Source organism: Lachnellula hyalina (assembly GCF_007821495.1).
Source record: "Lachnellula hyalina strain CBS 185.66 chromosome Unknown contig00069, whole genome shotgun sequence".
Classification (NCBI taxonomy): Eukaryota; Fungi; Ascomycota; class Leotiomycetes; order Helotiales; family Lachnaceae; genus Lachnellula; species Lachnellula hyalina.
Genome location: NW_022157183.1, coordinates 93,991 through 114,599, shown reverse-complemented (window position 1 = coordinate 114,599; position 20,609 = coordinate 93,991). Strand labels below are relative to the sequence as shown.

Below are 20,609 nucleotides of genomic sequence, written 5' to 3'. Positions count from 1 at the left end.
CGATTCTTTGTGCCGTTGTCCTCGTCGTTCTTCCCTCCTGCTTTGTACCTGCCTACCCTACCATACCTACCCTACCCTACCTACCCTACCTACCTAGTCTCGCCAACACAACCGGCGGTTCGTTTGTATCCATCCATCTCGACAAACCGTTTGTTTTGTTCGCGCCCGCGCTCCTGTCCTGCCCCGTCGTCGACACCTCTCCAGTACTAATTGAGGTATCGTACAATCCGTTTCTTGAGTACTCTGCCGTACCCCATCTTATCTGTAACACACCATTCTGTATTATTAGCAGCTGAAGCCTCATTAACACTTCCCCATAGTGCCCCACAGCGCAGTTTACCTCAGACTCCATCATGACCGCTCTCAACGGCTCCTCCGTTCCTGCTCCTTCGCAAGCACAACTCGACAGAGGATACGGACCAGTTTCCAATGCGACAGACTTCGGCTCGACCCCAGCAAATCATATCGAATCTTCTCCTTTGTCACAATCTGTAGCACAACAGAACGGCGGGCGCTTCAACGAAGACTTCGATGCGTCGCAGCGGGGCTCGAGTATAATAGATTACCCAACGCAGCGGTCCGATTCAGTCCTCTCGCAGGGGGACACCTTGATCCCGTCGCGGGGAGGCACCCTCAAGAAGAAAGCCTCCCTGCGCAAGACAGGCTCCCTGAAGCGTTCGGGCAGTCGTCGAAGCTCAAGAGCAGGAAGCGTCCGCAGTCTAGTCCTTCAACCTGGTGCTGAAGCCGACGAGGCGCACAGCGCCTTCTTCTCTCCAGTTCCCACGACTGGTAACCCTACTGAAATCCTCTCGGCCCGATTTCAAGGTATATTCCCTCACCTAGGTAGACACTAAACATCTTGCTAATTATGGGGTAATTCCAGCCTGGCGCAAGGTCCTTAAAGACCTCATCGCCTATTTCAGGGAAATACAAGGATCTTACGAGCACAGAGCAAAGAGCATCCTGAAGATATCCAACGTTATCAACAACACCGCGGCGCCTTCGGTATTTCTACAATCTGGTGGTATCGATGATGCCGTTCAGGTCTTGCGCACATATCACAAATCTTCCATTGCAGAAGCCAATAAGTCCAGAGAAATTGAGAGTGATGTTATCCTCGCCTTGATTGGCTTGCGAAATGATTTGAACCAGAAGATCAAAGAGATCAAGAACCTCTCTGGCGATTTCAAAAACTCTGTGGATAAAGAGATGGATAACACTAGAAAGGCTGTGAATGGCCTCCAGGATAGCCTTGGACAAGCAGATGTCGATCCTGCTCAGATGACTGGAAAACAGGACCCATACTTACTTAAGCTTGCAGTAGATCGCCAAGTTGAGAAACAAATAGATGAGGAGAACTACCTCCACCAGGTGAGTTGCTATGAGTACAGCCCCATGTTCTTACTGATTATTGATAGGCATATCTAAATCTTGAAGCATCTGGACGAGAACTCGAATCTATCGTGGTTGGCGAGATCCAAAAGTCTTATAATGCATATGCTGGCATTCTCAGACGTGAGGCAGACGGCGCTTACAATACTGTGGAAGAGCTACGAACTGGACCAATTGCTATGCCAAAGGACCATGAATGGAACGAATTTGTTCAAAATGATGAGCACTTTATTGATCCCAGGCTGCCTGTTCGATCTGCTCAGAGCATCCATTATCCGGCCGGGATAACTATTTGGCGCAGGACATACGCGAAGGACTGATGGAGCGCAAGTCGAAGTATCTCAAGAGTTACACTCCCGGCTGGTACAATTTCCCGTTGCCCCCTTTTAAGCTCAACTATTACCCATTCCTCGTTCCTCGTCAAACTGTTACTAGACCTACTAATACTGTACAGGTACGTACTTACTCCCACTCATCTCCACGAGTTCAAGTCTGCGGACAAAGCACAAGCACCTATTATGTCTCTTTATCTCCCTGAACAAAAGCTCGGATCCCAATCCAGCGCAGGAGCATCCTCGAACAAGTTCATGCTCAAGGGTCGTCAAACTGGCGCAATGCACCGTGGTCACTCCTGGGTCTTTCGTTGCGAGTCTTTCGAGACTATGCTGGCATGGGTTTCTGACCTGAAAACTTTGACGGAAAAATCACCCCAGGAGCGCAATGCATTCGTGCGCCAGCACGCTCGAAGCGTGAGCGGTTCTTCGCAAAGAGCAGCTTCAATCAGCAGTGATGGGGTAATGGATGAGGAGGATGAGGAACCATTCTCTGCCACAGCTTCATCTGTATTAGCATCAGGACCAAAGCAAGACGCGTCGCCACGACGTCCTCAAGCAGGTGGGCGATTCCCGTCTGATATCCAGGTCAACACACAGCGTGGCTTACAGGCACCTCTTTCGCCATCTAGTGGGAGTTCCAGTCTCGGAGATGTCCAAGGTCACAATGTAGCGGCTGCCAGCGCTCTTCCTGGCAGTGGTGTTGGCGCGCACTATTCTCCAACAGCCACTTATGGCGAGGATCTAACTTCACCAACTCACGCGGCCCAAGTTAACCAATATGCCATGGAGGATCACGTCAATCCTTATACAGCTCGTCCACTTTCTTCTCATAATGTTCATCAAAGACCCGACAGTTCTGTTTTACCTGAAGTTGTCGGGACTGGTTTGGGAGGTGCGGCGTTAGGAGTTGCCGGTACCCAAGTTTATCACCAACACAAAGGCAACGAGGCGAAGGAGGCTGCGTATAACCGACAACAGGAAGAGCGAGCAGCCGTCGAAGCTTCCATGGTTGCAGCTCCCGATACCTTTGAGCAGCAATCTGAACAAAACGCTGCACGTGAAGCTGCCCTCTATGCTGCACCCGATGCAAATCTAGCACCAATTCCTTCTAATGAGCAAATGATGTCTGGCGGACGCAGCGAGGCCGATCTGACAACTAGCACACTCAATAGCGATGCGTATCCTGAACGCGCTACAGTTGGCCCACAAACGCAAGATGTCCCCAATCCTCTTGAAACAGTTTTCAGACCTTTAGTGGATGAGACGGCGCGACCAACGATAGCGGCAGGACAGAATCATCAGAGTGTGCAAAGCATCAGCCAGTTACATGTTCCAGGAGAGTTTCCTAGGGGTAATAAGGCGTAGGTAGGCAATGCAAGATTGGTTATTTGTAGATATGTGTATAGCACTGGAGCTTTTGGCTTGGTTGAAGGGGGAAGTTGGTAGAAACCGTGGATTGATATTGAAGAACTGTCCATTTTTAACATCCTCTGTTTCAGTACGAAGTGATACTGTGACGACGACCAAAAGCATCCCATAGGAGATTCAGCCCGCCAATCCAACATTCAACTTGAACTACTTCACAAGTTGCAGGAGACAGGATGTCTAAGGATGCTCTCATTATTAGATCTCGCATTAGGTTAATTGAAATATCAGAACAGAGCTTTCCTTTAATAAGCCCGCTATTATGTGATGTCCAGACACGATCAATGCAAACAAATTAACGCTTCCTGCCTACAGCACCGAGCAGAAAACCGATCCTAACGCCTACGCTCCCAAAATGGAAACACGCAAAATCAAAGTCCGCACCCTCCAGGCCAGACTATCACTAGGCTGTCTCATTCTCTCCAGCCCCCGTCGAAGCTACAGACTTTAGTTTCGTCCTCCGTCTTGGAGGAGTTTTAGGTGGTAACTTCTTGCCCCCATTACTAGCCAACAACGGCGGTATAGGAGGCGGCGGATGTCTCCTGCCCCTCCTCGTTGGATTCTCAATCTTCACCTCGACCTCTGACTCCTGTCTGTCTTGCACAATCTCCTCGAACTCAGACTTCCTACTCGGGGTCTGCACCCCAGGTTTCTCCATTACGGCCGCTACATCCACGACACTGATCGCACTTGCACTTTGAGAGTGGGACAGTGAAATTCCTAGTAGTTTACGCGCTACTTCTCCGTCTTGAATGTCATCGTTGCGCAGCCATGGTACTTTTGCCACGCGCTCCACGAGCCGCAGTGTTGTCTCATCTGCCGGTTCCCAATGTGCGTTTGCGGAACAGCCTAGGATGCTGAGAACTTTAGCAATCTCGTCACGCTTGTAATGAGGTGGTTGATTCAATTGTGTGTGGGCCAGGAGAGGGTAGAGGACTCGCAGGTAGGTATGTCGAAGGGAGTCTAGCTCGTTGGGGAGATCGAGGAGGTTTCTTATTATTACATCCAGAAGAACGCGGAGGTCGTTGGTGTAGAAGTATTCGTAAGTTGCGTGGGTTGTGAAGAGGAGGTAGAGAAGTTTCAGAATTAGGAGTTGGAGGGAGGTTTCCGTTTCGCGATTGAGGAGAAGGATGATGTTCTCGCCAAAAGTCATATATCTCGAGCCTTGGAGGCTGAGGATCTTGATGACCCGGTTGGTCAGGGGGGGGCTTTGGGAGTCAACGGGTGAAGATGCTGACGTGACCATCCATTGTTCATTAAGTACCAGCTACAGATTATTGTTAGCTTCTTGTTCGTAAACATGGGGAACCTACTCACCAAGACTCGAATAATTGGGTAATGATATGGATCATCGACGTCGTCGGATAGCTCCTCGATCATCTGAAAGAGGTAAATAATAAATTCATCATCCACCTGCCCCAGTTCCTCAGCGCTCAGACGCTGCATCCTGGACATTTCATAGAGTAGCTCCAGAAACATCCTGTGCAAGCGGGCATCGTATCTCTTGTCCTGTTTTATCAACTCAAGTAGCCTCGGAAAGCAGCCTTCGTGGTTCATCTTCTCAAAAGTAGCCTCGTTGTCCCGCCCGTCGAAGAGCAGTAAACTGGAAATAAAATGCAGCGTCGCCGGCTCATCCTCCTGCAGCAGACTGTAGATAATCTGTATCCTCACATATTCCCTATTCGACTCGAATATCTCGCTCTGTAAGAGCTTCTGAGAGCAGCGGGCTACTTCATACTCGGTGTTGACGTATTCGTCCTTGAACTTGGTGATGAAGCCGAGGTAAGAGCGCAGCGCATTGTCAATCAATTGGTGGGACGGGCACTTCGCACACACGATGTCTTCGAGTTCTAGAAGAGAGAGAAAGTGTTAGTCTTTGGGCAGATGTGCATGTACTGCCAAAGTAGGTGTCAACTTGCCGTCCCAGAACTGCTGTTCGTTATCGAGGGTGTATTCGAATTCCTCCATGGCTGGGTTACGCAACGGGGAAGGATATCTGTTGCTATTGCTGAAGCATTCCGGGGTTGGCGATATTGTATTAATCGCTTTGGGTCGAGTCAATGGGAGTGTGAATGAATAAAGATGCGCTTTTCAGAATGTGTTGATAACGTACCTACCTATCGCATGAGATGTCTCACTAGCGCAGACCTTTCTCACAAGAGGGGCTGGGCTGCTGGTGGGGCAAGGCTGACAAAAGAACAATAGTTATAGTCGAGGCTTTGCTTTGCTTTTCATTCTATTATTAAGTGATATGGGTCTCATTGCGTACTCGTCCTGTTTATATATTTCAATAAATATATATTTGTGGATAATCAAGGCATGCATCGCGTAGGTCTTGCTACGAGGCAAAGAGATCCAGCATACGAGTATATAAAAAGTCACCAGGTCATAGGAACGTCTCGGTACCTATATCCAGGAAAAGGTAGATCGACTATAACTCTACTATCCATAATGCTACTTGATGCATATCACGGCAAATCACGGCTAGAGCATCAAGACCCATTTTTGTAGATGCGAAGGCGTTTATATCCATAGATGCTCTGCTACTGTACTTGGTCGCCGCCAATTTAAACTCCAAAAAGTATATAAAAACCACCCAATGCAATACCTATCCAAACTGGAAGCCTCCTCCACCAAACTTCATGTTGAACTGCTGACCCCCCGATTGCCCGAAAGGTGACCCGCCGCCAAATGGATTTCCACCTCCACCTCCTCCAAATGGACTGCCTTGAAATGGATGTTGCCGCTGCTGTTCGTGGTCATTTGGATCATCACCTCTGTCGAATCTCGCCTTCAGCTCCGGATCGCTCAGAACTTCATATGCCTCATTGATTAATGCCATCTTCTTCTCCGCTTCCTCTTTACTAATACCCTTTATGTGGGCCTTATCGGGATGATGGAGTTTAACACTCTTTCGATAGGCTGCTTTGATCTGTACTTCATCGGCATCTCTCGGGAGGCCTAGCATCTTGTAATAATCCTTGGTCTTGCTTCGTTTCAGTTCTATTTGCGCATTCTGCAAGAGTTGGTTGATCTGTTGAGCTCCTGGGTGGTGCTCCTTGGCTGTTTCGAGAGTCTTGATGGCGATCTCGAAGTTCTCGGCCTCCATATGTCTCTGTGCTTTAGACAAGAGACCGTAGTATGAGTGTTCGTTGAAAGTTAGAGCCTCGTCACACCACGGGATTGCTTTCTTATTTTTCATCTGTTAACGTTAGCTTGAAAACGAGTTCCACAAGGCAAAAACACCATACCTCATGATATGCCTCGCAGATTATCTCTATAACTCGAGTAACTAGATCGTTGGGGGACTTGTCTGGTATAGTGCCGGCTTCACGGAGCTCTTTCACGTCATCCTTGACATCTTGGACCAAACCAACGTCTTCGCCCAGGGGAAGCAGTACCTTGATAGCACTTGAGTATTGACGCCTCTCAAGATGCTTCTCTACCTGTGTGAGTTGTTTGTCTACTGTTTTCTGCCTTCTGTAAAGTTTCTTGCAGGCCTTTGAATCGGGATCTCCATGCAAACATTTTCGCAGCTGGTCCATCCCATGTTCCCTATCCGCTAAACCATAAAATGTGATTGCAGCAATTTGTAAATGTGGTTCGATATCCCCAGGCTGCATTTGTAGAACATGCTTCAGATCACTCATCCCTTCTTGGACTTCACCACGCTCGAATCGACAATGTGCCCTGGTTTTCCGTAGTGATAACATCTTGCTCGCTACCATGATTGCAACACCAGATTGTGAGACACACTCCTCCCAATTACCAGCCATCTCGGCAGCAAATGCTAAATGAGCTGCCCCTTTCGCTTCTTCCAGTGCAGACAAGTCTTCGGCTGAATTGCCATGGGCAATAAAATCTTTTGCAGCAGCCTCCCATTCGCCATTCTTAGCCCTTATTTTTGCACGCTGGACTAGTGCGCCCTCAAAATTGGGCTTGATAGTGAGAACCTTGTCGAAATCCTTGGTGGCTTGGGTAGTCCGACCCAGTGAGAGATAGGTTGCGCCGCGCTTGAAATAGGTGAGATAATTCTGGGGATCGCGGGTGATGGCGACATCGTAATAGGTGAGGGCATCATTGGTCTCCCCTTTGGCCAGGTGGGAATTGGCGGATGCAAGGAGGGATGATATGGGGGTATCGGAGGGGATATCTGAAGACGAGAGCGCAAAAACAAGAGAGTTAGAGGACAAAAGAGTGGCGGCAAAAGCCAGCGCCGACAGGTTGATAATCATGGTGAAGTGACCATACATGGATATCGGGACGCGAAGCTGTGCGGGGGGGGGGGTTTATCGAAAGAAGGGAGGAGGGAGGGATGGAGGGAGAGGAAAGCTGTCCAGATGGAATGGAATGGATGTACTTGTCTTGTGTACTGTACTCGTCGTACTTTATCTAAATGCCACATGGCCTCATTGGCCTGATCCTAGTTGATTCTAGAAAGTGTCAGCCGCGCCGGGCAAATTGCAGTACTTCCGTGATTTTCAGCCTTGCCCGAAACTCTTGGCACAGCCTGCCAACAAGGTACGAAAGTACCCCAACAGTACAGTACAGTAGTCTAACTTCATTCTTTTACTCTTCAACCAAACAATGTATACATACACATCTCAGTACGAGTGATTGCAATAGCAATAGCAATAGCACTAGTAATAACAAGAACAAGAACAAAGAACAACAACAACTACTACAACAATGGCCCATCTCTCCCCATCGGCATCTGCAATCTTCTCTCCTTCCGTCGCACGCCAACAACTCGCAGCCGCCAAAGACTGGAACTATATCGACAGCTGGCTGTCCACCAAGTTCAACGGCAAAACCCCACCTGTGTTCGAGCGAAACAACGATACATTGAAAGCCCTGCTTGCCCTCGCTGCTCTGAACGAAACCGCCGACGAAGAACGCGAGCTCCTAGCAAGAGTTGAGGCTAAAGCCTTGCAGGATTTACAGGCACAAGAAGATGCGAATCCTAATAAATACCTCCTGGACTCGATCGAAGAATTTCTGACGCGAGAAGGGCAGACAAGCCTCGAAGCATTATCCTCTCTGAGCGTGTCTCTCAACCAACCCGTTTTTGACTTGCAGAAGCTGGGGCGAGGTATTATCGATCTCCACGTTACGGTCAATGATCTCGACCAAGTTGCGGACCGCGTTTCGATTTTCGAGAAGCATCTAAAGCGAGAGCTGGAAGAGATCAATATCTTGATCACGGACCTTCAGAGCGACGCATACCAGCCGCCATCTGACTTGGCTAAAAGAACCAGCGACTATCAGCGCAGGATCAAGGGCCTAGCTGCAAAATTGCCGGATCTGAAGGAGAGAGTTGCGTCTCTGTCCGCTAATGTTGGGACGCCCATCACTATACAAGATGTAAAGAACGAGGAGGATAAATTTAAGGCTTTGATGGTTACGGTGAAGGATCTTGAGGCGCAGGTCAAAAGCTATCATGGGTTGCCGCAAGACACGGATCTAGCAAGGCTTGAATTGGAAGGTTTAAGAGTGGAATTACGAGAAATGACGAGGAAAAGGGACAGCATGTTTGAGGGACTGGTAGAAAGAGAGAGTCCAATAAAGCCAAGGTGATAAAATCATTATATCATGTAATGCGAAGCTACGCTCAAAAAACGAAACAAATTGAAGAGCTTCTGCATCACTTCTTCGGACGACCAGCACCACCCAACCTGCCAAACTTCGCTAGACTTGATTTCGATTTGGCCGCTTGCGGGTTGGCACTGACTGCTGCCGCTGGAGGATCTTTCGCTGGTGGGGGAGGCGCTTGTGATCGACCCGATTCTTTGAAGACCTTCCCGTCCAGTCCTTCGTCTGCTCGTGCATCAATCATCCCAAAGCCATCATCAAGGTCTCCTCCTGTCCTCTGGGCCCTTCTAGCCCTTTCCTGAACGCTTTTGAATTTATCAAGCAACTCAGTCCACCGAATACCGCCTTCATCCCTGCCTTTCAGCCTACTCGATCTATCAAAATTCGAGGGACCAGCATTTGCTGGCGCGCTGTACAAGGACGCATGAGTTTCGCTGCTTTTCTGACGTTGATGGAGTTGGAGAGAAGAAAGAGCCTCAACTACACTACTATTACGAGATTGAGATACGTACGTTCGAGGTGCGATGTGCAGGTACCCTATCGCACTAACGCTATTCAGCCTATTCTTAAGGGCTGCAAATGCGGAGGATTGAGGAAGGAGCATAAGGAGCCCATAAAGACACTTGTACAGATGAGAGTATTTCTCTGGTTCTAGTAGTTGGAGACGAAGATCTGGCACCATGTTAGTAGACTTCGCAAATGGAATGTGGTGTCGTACAAGTAAAGACGGGGGATTCTAGAAGTTGGACAAGTTTGTCGATCTGGATGAGCATATTGACAGTCATCTCCAACTCCGCACTTTCATAATTAGCATAGCCCATGTCAGACTAGAATTACGTACAATATCTGCAAAAGGTTGTATGCCTGTTCGTATGCTTGAGCAAGAAGGCACAAGGAGAAGGTAGCGACGGCGTTATAGCACCAAGAACGAAAGAGTGCTACGAAAAAGGTTTGTCCGTCCTGCAAATCATTAGTGGAGGCGATAGTCATATATCTTGGATATGCAAACCTTAGTCTCCAAGTTGCGGAGACGTTTGCGGAGATCCGCTAATTGAGGGGCCGTAATGAGGTTATTGTTGAGATTCTGGACCATGATGCTGGCGAACTCGACGTCCTCTTCTTTTTCAATGCAATCCGCCAGCGTACGATAAATGCGCTCCGGGCTGAGACTCACACACAACTGTCGGATGATAAGATTGCCCCGCGTCTCCAAAAGCTTTCTATCAGTCGAAAAAAGCTGAAGGAGATTCTCCATGAAAGAGGTGAAGTAATCATCGCCGCTATTTCGTGAAATCTGGGACAAAAGCTGCAGATCTCTAGTGACAACAGCCTCCGCAGGGTCGGATAATGTTTTGAGAAGGGCCGGGAAAGTACCGTCATTAATTGCAAGTACCTTTCTGGGGGCTTTCTTATGAAGCATAAGCAACCAAGTCAAAGCCGCAACCCTAGTCGCCTCATGGTCATTCAGAAACAGCAAGGTCAGAGAGTTGACGGCTGCGGCATAGTCAAGATCGACTTGCGGTTGAGAAGGTGGGGTCGGAGTCGGAGTTTTGTTGTACGGCGGCGGAGGAGTCTGAACTTCTGATTCTCTTCTGTCTTGCTGATCTTTGGGGCCAGACAGGGACCCTCGATTATTTGTAGAGGAGTCTCTCCTATCATTCGTAACATCCCTAACTACTGAAGTTATAATTCTTGACGGGCCTGTAGTCGGGGTTTCTGAGCGGAGGCCATCATCGGACAATGAGACAACATAGTTCATTAGGGATGTATTGACCCGCGCAGCCGCTTGTCGAATGGGCTCAACACCACTGGCCATCGCTGGTAGAAGATGAGCAAGTATCTTCGGAGCAAAAGGCAGGACCTCCTCGGGACAAATGTCTAGGAATTCGACAATCCATCGTAGTGACTCCAATAAGCTATCCTCCTCTGCTAACCATCAGCCCTACTCAACCAAATTTGTACAATCAAGCTTACCTAGCGGCGAATCAAGATTTGCTGTTAATATCTCAAGAACATCTTTGTGATTGACCTGGACATCTTGTCCTGGAACCCAATCATCATCACTACTGACATCCTTGTCATCGGTGGCATTTATGGAATCATCATCACCACCTGCATCAGGTGCATTCGACGCGTCGCTGTCCATGGACCCTGAGCGCTTTCGTTTTGTGTCACTCTTGGATTTTCGGCTCTCTTCGATACCCTTTTTAATTCGAGAAATCCGCTTGATTTCGCTCAAGAATCTCTCTAAAGCTCCCTGAGTAGCAACGTGAACGTCACGATTCGGGTCGCTAAGGAACTTGAAGAGGCCGCCTAGAAATTCTGGGAGATATGAAACAAGCTCTAGATCAGGAATCGAATCGAGTAAAGTAATCCAGCCGACGAGAAAGGTGCGGGTGAATGGATTCATTACATGTATCCGTTCTTTCAGGAGAGGAATAAAGTCTGCAAGCGAGAAGGCTGTTGGTAGATCAATAGAGCCATCTGGAGTTTCCTTGTCGGCTTCTACAACTGCCTCTTCTGAGGTGTGAAGTACTGAGACGTATGTAGCAGCGGATTCAGAGACTATGTCTTTGATCAAACGATCAAGTAGCTCCGCTCCGTTCTTAACTGAGAGCTCTGAGTCCGCACCAAGCTGGTTTGTCAGTACTACTGAAGAACCTCTAAATTAGAACCTGGGGATAACCTACTTTACATAATGCATCAAAGATGTCGTTGAAATATGGGAGGACTTCACCCTTTGCCACCTTCGCAATGTTGTACATGCTTTCACATGCATAATATCGGACCCGAGCATCCTGATCTGTGAAGCATGCAAGTACTGGAGGCACAATCTCATCTAGATATCGTGCTAATTCCTATGAACAAATTAGTCTCCAGAACTCTGAGAGCATACCTTCTCACTTACCGGGCCCAGAGCTATGGCGGCTGCTGCCAAGCCAATGAGACCACCATTTCGAGCATGAGGCTGATGGACGGCATAAGCAAAGTCATTGCAAAGCTGCTGGATAATCTTTTGGATTCTGTCAAACTCCTTGGCGGTAGCAAGATCTCGAATGACACGCTCGAGGCTGTAGGAAATGTAAGCATTACTTTGGTGGATCTGGGTTGATGAGACTGAGACCTACTCTAAAGCTCCCACCTTCCTCTTATCGTAGAGTTTGTCATTGAGCGAGCGTGCTATGCTTGCCTCCATGATGAAGATGCTGTAAAAAACAGACCATGTTATGTACAAGGTTAGCGGCAGGTGGAGTGCATGTCAGGCAAAGCGCTGGTTTCTGTGATACGAGTTACGAGTACGTGAGACCCGGCGGAGTGGAGTGGAGTGGATTAGATATTGGGTATAAGTATCGAAAGCTCATCCCAGTCCCAATACACCTAGATACTCGCAAATAATACGGCTTTTAAGTTACAGTAATAGGAAAGCCATTCTTGGTCTTGCTTGCTGCTGCTTGTGATTGTGGTGGTTGATTTGGGTGGAAATGTAATTGTATTGTCGTTGGACGAAGCTCGCTCGCTCTCGCCTCGCCAGCGTGTCACGCACACACTTGGTGGACGATCCTGGCCTGGTCCGCTTCTCTCCTTCTCTCAGCACCACCACATTACAACATAACACGACCCAACACAATAAAAGAACAAACACTACTCTGGCTTTCAAAGTCTCTCTTTCCCATCTCGTGTCTCTTCTCTTCTTCTCTCAATACCACATTACATTACAACAACACACAACACAACAAAACCCACTACTCTCCAAAATCTAAGCAACTCATGTAGCTGCATTATATTATGTCTATCAACTTAAGTTTAAGTGTAGTACAGTACTTCACAATTGATGTTTACATGTAAAGTGTCTCTTTCTTCCGATTTCTCTTCTTCCCATATAAGCACGTCAAGAATCAGAAACAGCATGTCACGCATATTCGAGGAATTGTTACTTTGTTTCCATTATGCAATTTCCTGCCGTTTTGCTTTTGTCCCTGCGGGTTGAAAACAAGTAATGTGCTTCGCTTTTTCTCTCCGACCTGCCGAAGAAGAAGGAACTTCCATCACCCTGGAGGGAACCACCACCCGCATTCACGAACACACAACATCCACGGTACATCCCACTGCAGCATGCCATTTCGAATCAAAATGCCTGCTGCTTTTTCGCATCATTCCAAGTTACTGGGCTCGTCGGTGGACCTCGCACGGATCGTACGCAGTACATTCCCCTCCATTTGTATTTTTGTTGGCGCATCTGTCTCCATTTCCATTCCCATTGCCATCGTTGCCGTTATTTTCGCGATTCCGCTGTGCTGCTCTTTGTACCCTTCGAGCCTCCGATGTCTATCGAGTGTAAGAACGCTGGTATTGAAATACTATGGATGTGAGTCAACTTACATCATGGCCCCGCGCGTCGGCAATCCTTCTTGCGGCCCTGTCATCCATACTTTTATTGTTTCTCGGCATATTGGAGAATGTTAGAGCTGGAATTCTCAAGAAAGGTTGAGGTTGCGGGACGATTGTATAAAGATGAGAGCGACGAAGCGTTCGGGTCAAAAGTCAGTGAGATCTACTGTTTCGCAAAGGACAATTGATTATTAGTTGTAGGGGTTTCTTGCACAAAATCCATTTCTAAGCGGGTTCTTTGAGTGCTTATATATTCAAGCCTGTATCTCAAGTGGAGATGATTATTTTGCTTTTTCACAAGACTTAGCACCTGTTTCCGAGGACCCAGCAGGGCTACCTAGCGTATTATCCCAGTCGTCAAAAAGAACAAACAACGTGCCTATCCGTCTATAATCGGACATGTATGTGATTGCTTTTATCCTTGGTGGTGAGATTGAAGGAAACAAGCATTAGCAGCGGCAGTCATCATCAGGAGGTATCATTATGGCAACGTCCCTCTCCTCAAGCTTTTGTTTCTTTGCAAGGGCTTACCAGCTATGAGATACCTCGAATGATTGCATCTGAATAAATATGGATATGTCATCCGAAGAGTGCCAATCTACCCCACAGCTTCACCGGCACACCCCAGGTCTCACCAAAAAGTGTTATCTGCACCAGACGAACCAGCGCCGTGGTTAGTTGAGCGCCTCCCTGCGGGAAGGGGCTAATCAATCTAAATTAGGTTTGCTATGTTTGCTCCCTTCAGCTGAAAATCTGATGATCATCCTTCGTTTTCTTTTGTGGTAGTAAGTAGACTTGCTTATTTGAAGGCTGGGCTGTTTAGAATTTATTTGGCTATACCAAAGCAAGTGTACATTTTACGTTTACCCAGACCGGCGTATGAGCTACCGGTAGCAAACAAGTGTCAATCCCTACAATGTATGGAGGATTTGAAGCTAATGTCATCTGCGGATTGGGTCAACGTGTTGCGGATGAATCTTGGCAGTTGAATTGACGATAATTAAGTTATTCCTAATAGTTCGGAGATGCAGGATCATGCAGGTCCTCCAATTCAAATTCAAACGATGAAGCTAATTTACGGCTCCCTGCATTCCTGTACACGTGGAGGTATTTTGTCACACAGAAACAAACATGTAGGGTAGCATGACTCTATAGACCGCTCTTACATACAAATCGAAGAACTTTACTGCTGGGAGTTTTGCTTCTCGCGGGAGCCAACTTCTACCTCTAAACGAAGCAATTTTGAATGCGTAAAGCACATGCGGAAGATTGAATCTAAAAAACCTGTAAGATCTCAATGCCCATGAAGCAAGTCGCCTCTCTTGGCCATAGTCTTTTGGCATTTGGAAAGAATTGCGGCCTGCCTCCCGACTTCCCCAAGCCTTCCGATGACCTGCTTGCTGCCATCGACGACGCCATAAAGAGCATATGGAATTCCCACATCGGTACAGAATTCCTGGACTAGTGTCTGGGTTCTGCGAAGGTTGTGCCGTGGCATCCTTGGAAAGAGGTGGTGAACAGCCTGGAATTGTAGACCTCCGTGGAAGAAATCAAGCCACTGTGGACAATCGATGTCCATGGTGGTTCTGAGCATCTTCTGTGGAAAAGACTCATGCGGTCCAAGCTCGGCTGTGCTCATGGAGAAGTGAGACAACGTGATTTGTGCATGCAATGGCATTGTTATCATGTGGCTGATCATGAGGAAAGCGAACCGATCGGAGTTGGTAGGGATACTCTTGTACAAAACCACGTACCCATACCAATACCAGAAGAAAACTTGACCAACAAGCTCGACCCATCGATGCCACCAAGCAGGCCCTTTTCTCGGTCCGAGTCCTCGAAGAAGGTATCCCCAGCTTAAAACGTATAGATTGAACCTTCCAAAAGTGAGAATTGGGTAGTATAGATAAGCCTGATAGGGCAGGAGAAATTCAGCAACAGCATCAAAGGGCATAAGCTTCTCGTAAAAAGTGGAAGTCAAAGACTCTAAAAATCGGTGGGAGACGGCGAAGAAAGGTATATACTCGATGTCAGGATCATGCTCAGGAGAATTCGTAACGATATGATGAACATTGTGATTTCGTTTCCACCAGCCAATCGACAAACCTCCGATATAATTTGCAATGAAGATGCCAATGAGTGAATCTGTGTGGAAGTTATGCGTAATACCCATGTGGCCTGCATCATGTACGGTAAAAGTGAGCTGATGCCACAGGCATCCTAAGAAAGCTGCACTCGGTATGTACCATCCCCAGTGAAGGAAAAGGAGGAACATGGAGAAGAAGAAGGTGTAGCGGCAAGTTTCGATTGCATACGCAGAGTAATTGCAATCGTATAATCTTTCAGCTCGTATTCGTTCATCCAGCAGGCGATATTTGCGAACCACTTCATCTTGGGTGGCTAGATCTAAGGACGGGTACTTGGCGATATCCAAATCAATTCGCTCCCGCGTAAGGGTGTCTAGCCAAGTCATGCCATCATCCGGCTCTGAAACAGATGATGCTGACGACGCTGAAGATACAAGACGGTCATTCTTGGAGGTGCCTCGATGGCGAGCACTCAATATTTCCGTATCAAAAACTGGCGAGGGCGCCCGTGAGGCATCCGAGCATAGATCATTGTCTTCGTCCTGGCCCTCCTCGGCGTCTGCCACTCCTTCCACGTAAGGTCGAAACTTACCACCTTGTATTGGTGGTATAAAGTTGATCCATCGTCCGTCGATAGTACCAATGCGGTATTTCATCATCAGCTTTAAAGTTTCCGCCGAGTGATAGCTAGATAGGCAGCAGATGTTAGCCGGATTACTGAGTGAGGGCATACAGAGAGTTGAGGAAGGCAGGGCGGGATAGAGAGGGGGGTAGAGCAACGCACCCATGCACTTCGTCTGTAGCATCTCTGCCAACCATGTGCAAAATAGATTTGTCTCCTCCAGGATGGTATTGCAGCCATGCGTCTACCTTCAACACCTGCTGGTCGACAATAATTATGTGTCTTCCGTTGGCAATCAGCCCCTCGACCTCTCTTCGAGATAATATAGCTGCCCGGCCCCCGGGTTTCGTGGTCGCGGATGCCATAGCGAGTCAATTGGAGGTAGATGGGTAGTTGAAGTTTAAGACAAAGGAGAGTTGCAGGAAAGATGCCATAGGACAGAGAACAAAGGTTGTATTTGTAGGACAGAAGATAGGATGTCTCCGGATCAGCCGATTAGTGAGTGATCTGATCTGGATCCTTGAGTACGAAGGGGAAGGTACCCTAGATTTCGTTTCGCCCTGCCACTATAATTCTGGCGGTGAGGCGCCAGCCCCTCTCTTAGTGGCTCGCGTACCTGTACTTACCTGATATAGTACGTACCCCCCGCACTCCCCTTCCCCTTTTACTTTCACTCTCGACTCAAAGGCATTATCAATTGATCTCCCACAAAAGTGAACGTGACAGAGGCCTAGTTGCCATCAGAATTGATGCAAATACGGATACAAATATGCCGCGAAGTCGCAGGGCAAATAAATGTATTTTTAATGTTCCACCGCCATCATCTGAAGTTTCGGTTGGGTTAGGCTGTATGTGGAGTACTGCACTGTTGTTTGTTTGCGGACTTCCCTCTGATCCAAATCGTTGTAGTCCTGCTGCTCTTGAAACCAGTCGGGTCTGTTATCTATAGGCTTACCCACCCCCCGACATTCGAAGCACTTTCAAGAACAATCTGGTACTACAGTTCGTTGGCCGAAGTTCGAGGCAAGTGGGAAAGCTTTAGTGGGCTGAGACTTCCTTGGAAATAGGGGGGCAACTCTTCAATTATAAAAGTGGTGTCGTCTTCGCGCTTTGGGGCTCGTTTGGACTGGGACATGTACGGTAGGTACACCTCCTCTTTCTCCCCATCCATCCTGAGTGGCCTGTTCTATCTAGCTGCTTAGCCTGTGGTCTGATGCCAACGAGCGCTGTAGGGTCACTTGCTCCACGTATCTCGGTACAGATGACTTTGTAAGGCATTTTGAGTTGGGGGCCTAGCTGATTTTCCCTTGCCAGCGGGATTGTTTGCTACTCCCAAAGCCCGTCGAGTACCTCAACAAGCACTTTTTCCAATCACGAACACGGCTTCAGTTTTGGTAGGCTGTCCTAGCTTGCCATGCTGCACAATGTCTTCGCTCAGGTTGAGCAGATGCTCCATTTCAAGACACCGACATTCCGCCATTTCCCAGCCAAGAGCCAGAGAAAGGATGTCTTCTACATCGGTCGTAACACAGACAGGTTACAACGCCTTGCCCCGGCGCTTCCTCTTGGGCATTCTCACCACTTTTACGACAAAGCATCCTACGATCTCGTAAGCCCCATTGTTGCCTAACATGCAGACCTCTGTGTCTGTTCAATGATCAGCGCCCCCTTTCCTATAAAGCGAGGCACTCTACCCGCCCCCGTACTCTTCCTCTTCAAGTAACAAATCGAAGAATATGAACATACTGCATTCTTCATAGCACACACTCCACGCATCATACACACTTCACACATCTTACACTTTAAAGTCAACATGTTTTCTTCATACGGGAGAAGTCTCATGCCGCGCCCGCGTGGCTTGAACTACCTCTCATCCGGCGGGCTCGGCGGCGCCAGTCCTTTCAACACCAGCGGTGGTCATGGGGGCCGACGTCGATACGACAACTGCTTGGATTGTGTCGATGATTCCCAAGGGTACCATATCTGTGGGTCCTGTATTGACAGAGAGTATCGTACAAATGCAGCCTTGCAACTCGAACAGTATGACTGCACTTGCGCTCATTGCAGTTACTGTGATGACTCTGGGTCTGGATATGGTGGATAGTAAGTTCATCTCCCAGTACTATACTTTGAGATCTACGTTATTTAGGTTGCTAACTTAAACGTGACGCAGTAATATGTATTCTCAAAGTCGACTTGGCGGCGTCGGCGGCGTCGGCGGACTTGGCGGTAACAGTATGGCAGGTCTTCTAATGCCCGGCTATGGTAATAGTTGTGGACTGACAAGGAGACGCCAAGGATACATGGGAGGTTTGGGGGGGTACGGCGGATCCGGCGGATATGGGGGTTATGGGAGTTACGGGAGCCTAGGGGGTAGGGGACTGAGACCCGGACTTGGAAGAAGTTGCAGCTTTTCTTGAGGATACTTCGGTGAGCGTGGGAGCAGATATTCCAGACTGTTCTTTTTATGCCATGTACAGGATGGCGCTGTGGGTCATTTTGTTCCGCGAGAGGTAATGCTATGTTCGTTCAGTTAAGGATTTGGGAGCAAGGTTTTCAGAGGAGAAAAGGGGAGAGATTCAGGACAGTATTTATTTTCCTATTTCATTCATGTACAGTTAATATTAATTACAGGCGGCTTTTTGAATAATGTCTGGACTTTGAGCGTATGGCAACTTGTATTGTACTCATAGACATCTAAAGTTTCTCCTTTCAGCTCCATAAGGCGAGCCCATGAGTACCACCGTATAAGATGGGCTGGAGTGATACCACACTTCAAACCGTATTTGTTTCGTCATTTAATTCAGTTTTATGTAATCTATTCTTACAAGGGAATCAATGCTACACCTCCACTCGCTCTCAAACTGATCGTGCCTAAAATTGAGCTACCTCGACAGCCTCACCCGAAGCAAACGCTTAGAAATGGATTGCCTTGCCATACGTTGCCATCGCAGCCTCCTTGAACGCTTCCGAAAGAGTTGGATGCGCGTGACTTGTACGACCAATATCCTCACTCGATGCCCCGTATTCGATTGCAAGCGTTCCCTCCGCGATCAGCTCCCCGGCACTCGGTCCAATGATATGAACGCCGAGGATTCTATCCGTCTCAGCATCCGCAATTATCTTTACGAGACCCTCTGAGTCTAAGTTCGTCTTCGCTCTTGAGTTTGCCGAGAACGGGAATGTGCCGACTTTGTACTTTACACCAGAAGCCTTGACTTCCTGCTCGTTCTGGCCGACCCACGCGACCTCCGGATGTGTGTACATGACGGAAGGGATTGCCCCATAGTTGACGTGGCCATAACCCTTCTTGATATACTCAATAGCGGCAACACCTTCCTCCTCGGCCTTGTGGGCGAGCATGGGACCGAATGTACAGTCGCCAATGACGCGAATGTGAGGGATTTTCGTCCGGTATTCAGAGTCAATAACTAGTCTTCCCTTGTCGTCAGTCTCCAGACCAATGTTTTCTAATCCTAGGCCAGCAGTATATGGTCGTCGACCGATGGCGACGAGTACGACGTCGGCATCGAGCTGATTGTCGGTTAGTGATTATGCAGCATCCAAAGAATTGAGCCGGCTTACCGTCTCCTGCTTGCCACCCTTCGCGGCTTCCACATCAAGTTTGATTTTCTCGCCGCTGGTGTCACCTCCCAAGACCTTGGTGTTGAGCTTGAACTCGATGCCTTGCTTCTTCAGGGTCTTCTGGGCAGCCTTCGAAATTTCGGCATCCATTCCCGGTCCACCGATTTGCCCCAAAAATTCAACGACTGTGACCTTGGCACCCAATCTTGACCATACGGAGCCCATCTCGAGACCAATTATACCACCGCCAATGACCACCATAGATTCTGGAACCTTGTCCAACGCGATTGCTCCTGTGCTGGTGATGATTCTCTTCTCGTCGATCTCAAGTCCAGGGAACGGTGTAGCTTCACTTCCAGTGGCAATGATAATGTTCTTGGCGGTAACAGTCTGCTCTCCTCCTTCCGAAAGGTTGACCTTGATTTCGTGCTCACCAGTAAAAGCTCCGGTACCCTTAATGTACTCGACATTGTTCTTCTTGAACAAGAACTCGATACCTTTCGTCAAACCAGAAACCGCGGTGTCTTTTGCCTTCATCATCTGTCCCAAGTTGAGCTTGACATCGCCGACGTCGATACCGCGATTTTTTGTATCATGGAGGATCTGGTGGTAGAGATGCGAGTTGTTCAGGAGAGCTTTCGAAGGTATGCAGCCGACATTCAAACAAGTTCCGCCGAGTGTACCACGCTTTTCAATGCACGCAACCTATGAGAAGTGTAAGAATCCAGGGCCATTCGTCCTATGACGCGCTTGGGAGTGAGCTGTTTGTACCTTCAAACCCTCTTGGCCGGCTTTTATGGCAGCTACATAGCCTGCAACCCCACCTCCAATAATGACCAAATCCTTTTCCTCTGTTCCTTGTCAGCTATAAAGCCGCTGCAGCAGTGCTTGTGTACAACTCACCAGCTTCAGAGGCATAGCCTCGTTTCGACCATCTTGCAATGGCGGAGGGGGCGACTACGGTAGGAAGGCTTGAATTTTCTCGGTCAGCTCGCGGATTCGGATGCGGATGGCATTGAGCAATCGGAAAGTGACATACGTAAGAGTTGGCCTGATGACCGCCCTGGGACCTATTAAATTTCGGAACATTCTGGAGGATGTGGTGGTTGTTGTGTTGGGATGTTGTAGGTATGGGAGAAGCCGGTGGCAGATTGTCCCAGAAATCTACTGTACGGCTATGTA

General features: G+C 48.3%; 7 protein-coding genes across 7 annotated transcripts; 2 read left to right on the top strand and 5 right to left on the bottom strand.

The window, feature by feature from the left end:
• Positions 1-353: 353 nt before the first annotated feature.
• On the top strand, positions 354-3,092 carry SLM1 (Phosphatidylinositol 4,5-bisphosphate-binding protein; the record flags this gene model as incomplete). Its single annotated transcript, XM_031148544.1, has 5 exons — positions 354-825; positions 884-1,371; positions 1,419-1,640; positions 1,694-1,755; positions 1,847-3,092. The coding sequence occupies 5 exons, from the start codon at positions 354-356 to the stop codon at positions 3,090-3,092; spliced, it is 2,490 nt and encodes an 829-aa protein (XP_031005247.1).
• A 463-nt stretch (positions 3,093-3,555) lies between these two features.
• dip1 lies at positions 3,556-5,120 on the bottom strand (the record flags this gene model as incomplete). The annotated part of the gene is made up of 3 exons (XM_031148543.1): positions 3,556-4,419; positions 4,470-4,976; positions 5,049-5,120. The coding sequence occupies 3 exons, from the start codon at positions 5,118-5,120 to the stop codon at positions 3,556-3,558; spliced, it is 1,443 nt and encodes a 480-aa protein (XP_031005248.1).
• Positions 5,121-5,760: 640 nt separating this feature from the next.
• On the bottom strand, positions 5,761-7,387 carry DNAJC3 (DnaJ subfamily C member 3-like protein; the record flags this gene model as incomplete). The annotated part of the gene is made up of 2 exons (XM_031148542.1): positions 5,761-6,354; positions 6,404-7,387. 2 exons carry the CDS (start codon positions 7,385-7,387, stop codon positions 5,761-5,763), a joined length of 1,578 nt encoding a protein of 525 aa, XP_031005245.1.
• A 352-nt stretch (positions 7,388-7,739) lies between these two features.
• On the top strand, positions 7,740-8,729 carry LHYA1_G003572 (uncharacterized protein; the record flags this gene model as incomplete). Its single annotated transcript, XM_031148541.1, has 2 exons — positions 7,740-7,759; positions 7,820-8,729. The coding sequence occupies 2 exons, from the start codon at positions 7,740-7,742 to the stop codon at positions 8,727-8,729; spliced, it is 930 nt and encodes a 309-aa protein (XP_031005246.1).
• Positions 8,730-9,714: 985 nt separating this feature from the next.
• On the bottom strand, positions 9,715-11,940 carry LHYA1_G003571 (VAC14-like protein; the record flags this gene model as incomplete). The annotated part of the gene is made up of 5 exons (XM_031148540.1): positions 9,715-10,670; positions 10,719-11,379; positions 11,435-11,602; positions 11,653-11,815; positions 11,873-11,940. The coding sequence occupies 5 exons, from the start codon at positions 11,938-11,940 to the stop codon at positions 9,715-9,717; spliced, it is 2,016 nt and encodes a 671-aa protein (XP_031005243.1).
• A 2,487-nt stretch (positions 11,941-14,427) lies between these two features.
• SLD (Delta 8-(E)-sphingolipid desaturase) lies at positions 14,428-16,207 on the bottom strand (the record flags this gene model as incomplete). Its single annotated transcript, XM_031148539.1, has 2 exons — positions 14,428-15,907; positions 16,005-16,207. 2 exons carry the CDS (start codon positions 16,205-16,207, stop codon positions 14,428-14,430), a joined length of 1,683 nt encoding a protein of 560 aa, XP_031005244.1.
• A 2,551-nt stretch (positions 16,208-18,758) lies between these two features.
• dld1 (Dihydrolipoyl dehydrogenase, mitochondrial) lies at positions 18,759-20,516 on the bottom strand (the record flags this gene model as incomplete). Its single annotated transcript, XM_031148538.1, has 5 exons — positions 18,759-19,376; positions 19,428-20,132; positions 20,199-20,278; positions 20,331-20,398; positions 20,467-20,516. 5 exons carry the CDS (start codon positions 20,514-20,516, stop codon positions 18,759-18,761), a joined length of 1,521 nt encoding a protein of 506 aa, XP_031005218.1.
• Between the last annotated feature and the right edge of the window lie 93 nt (positions 20,517-20,609).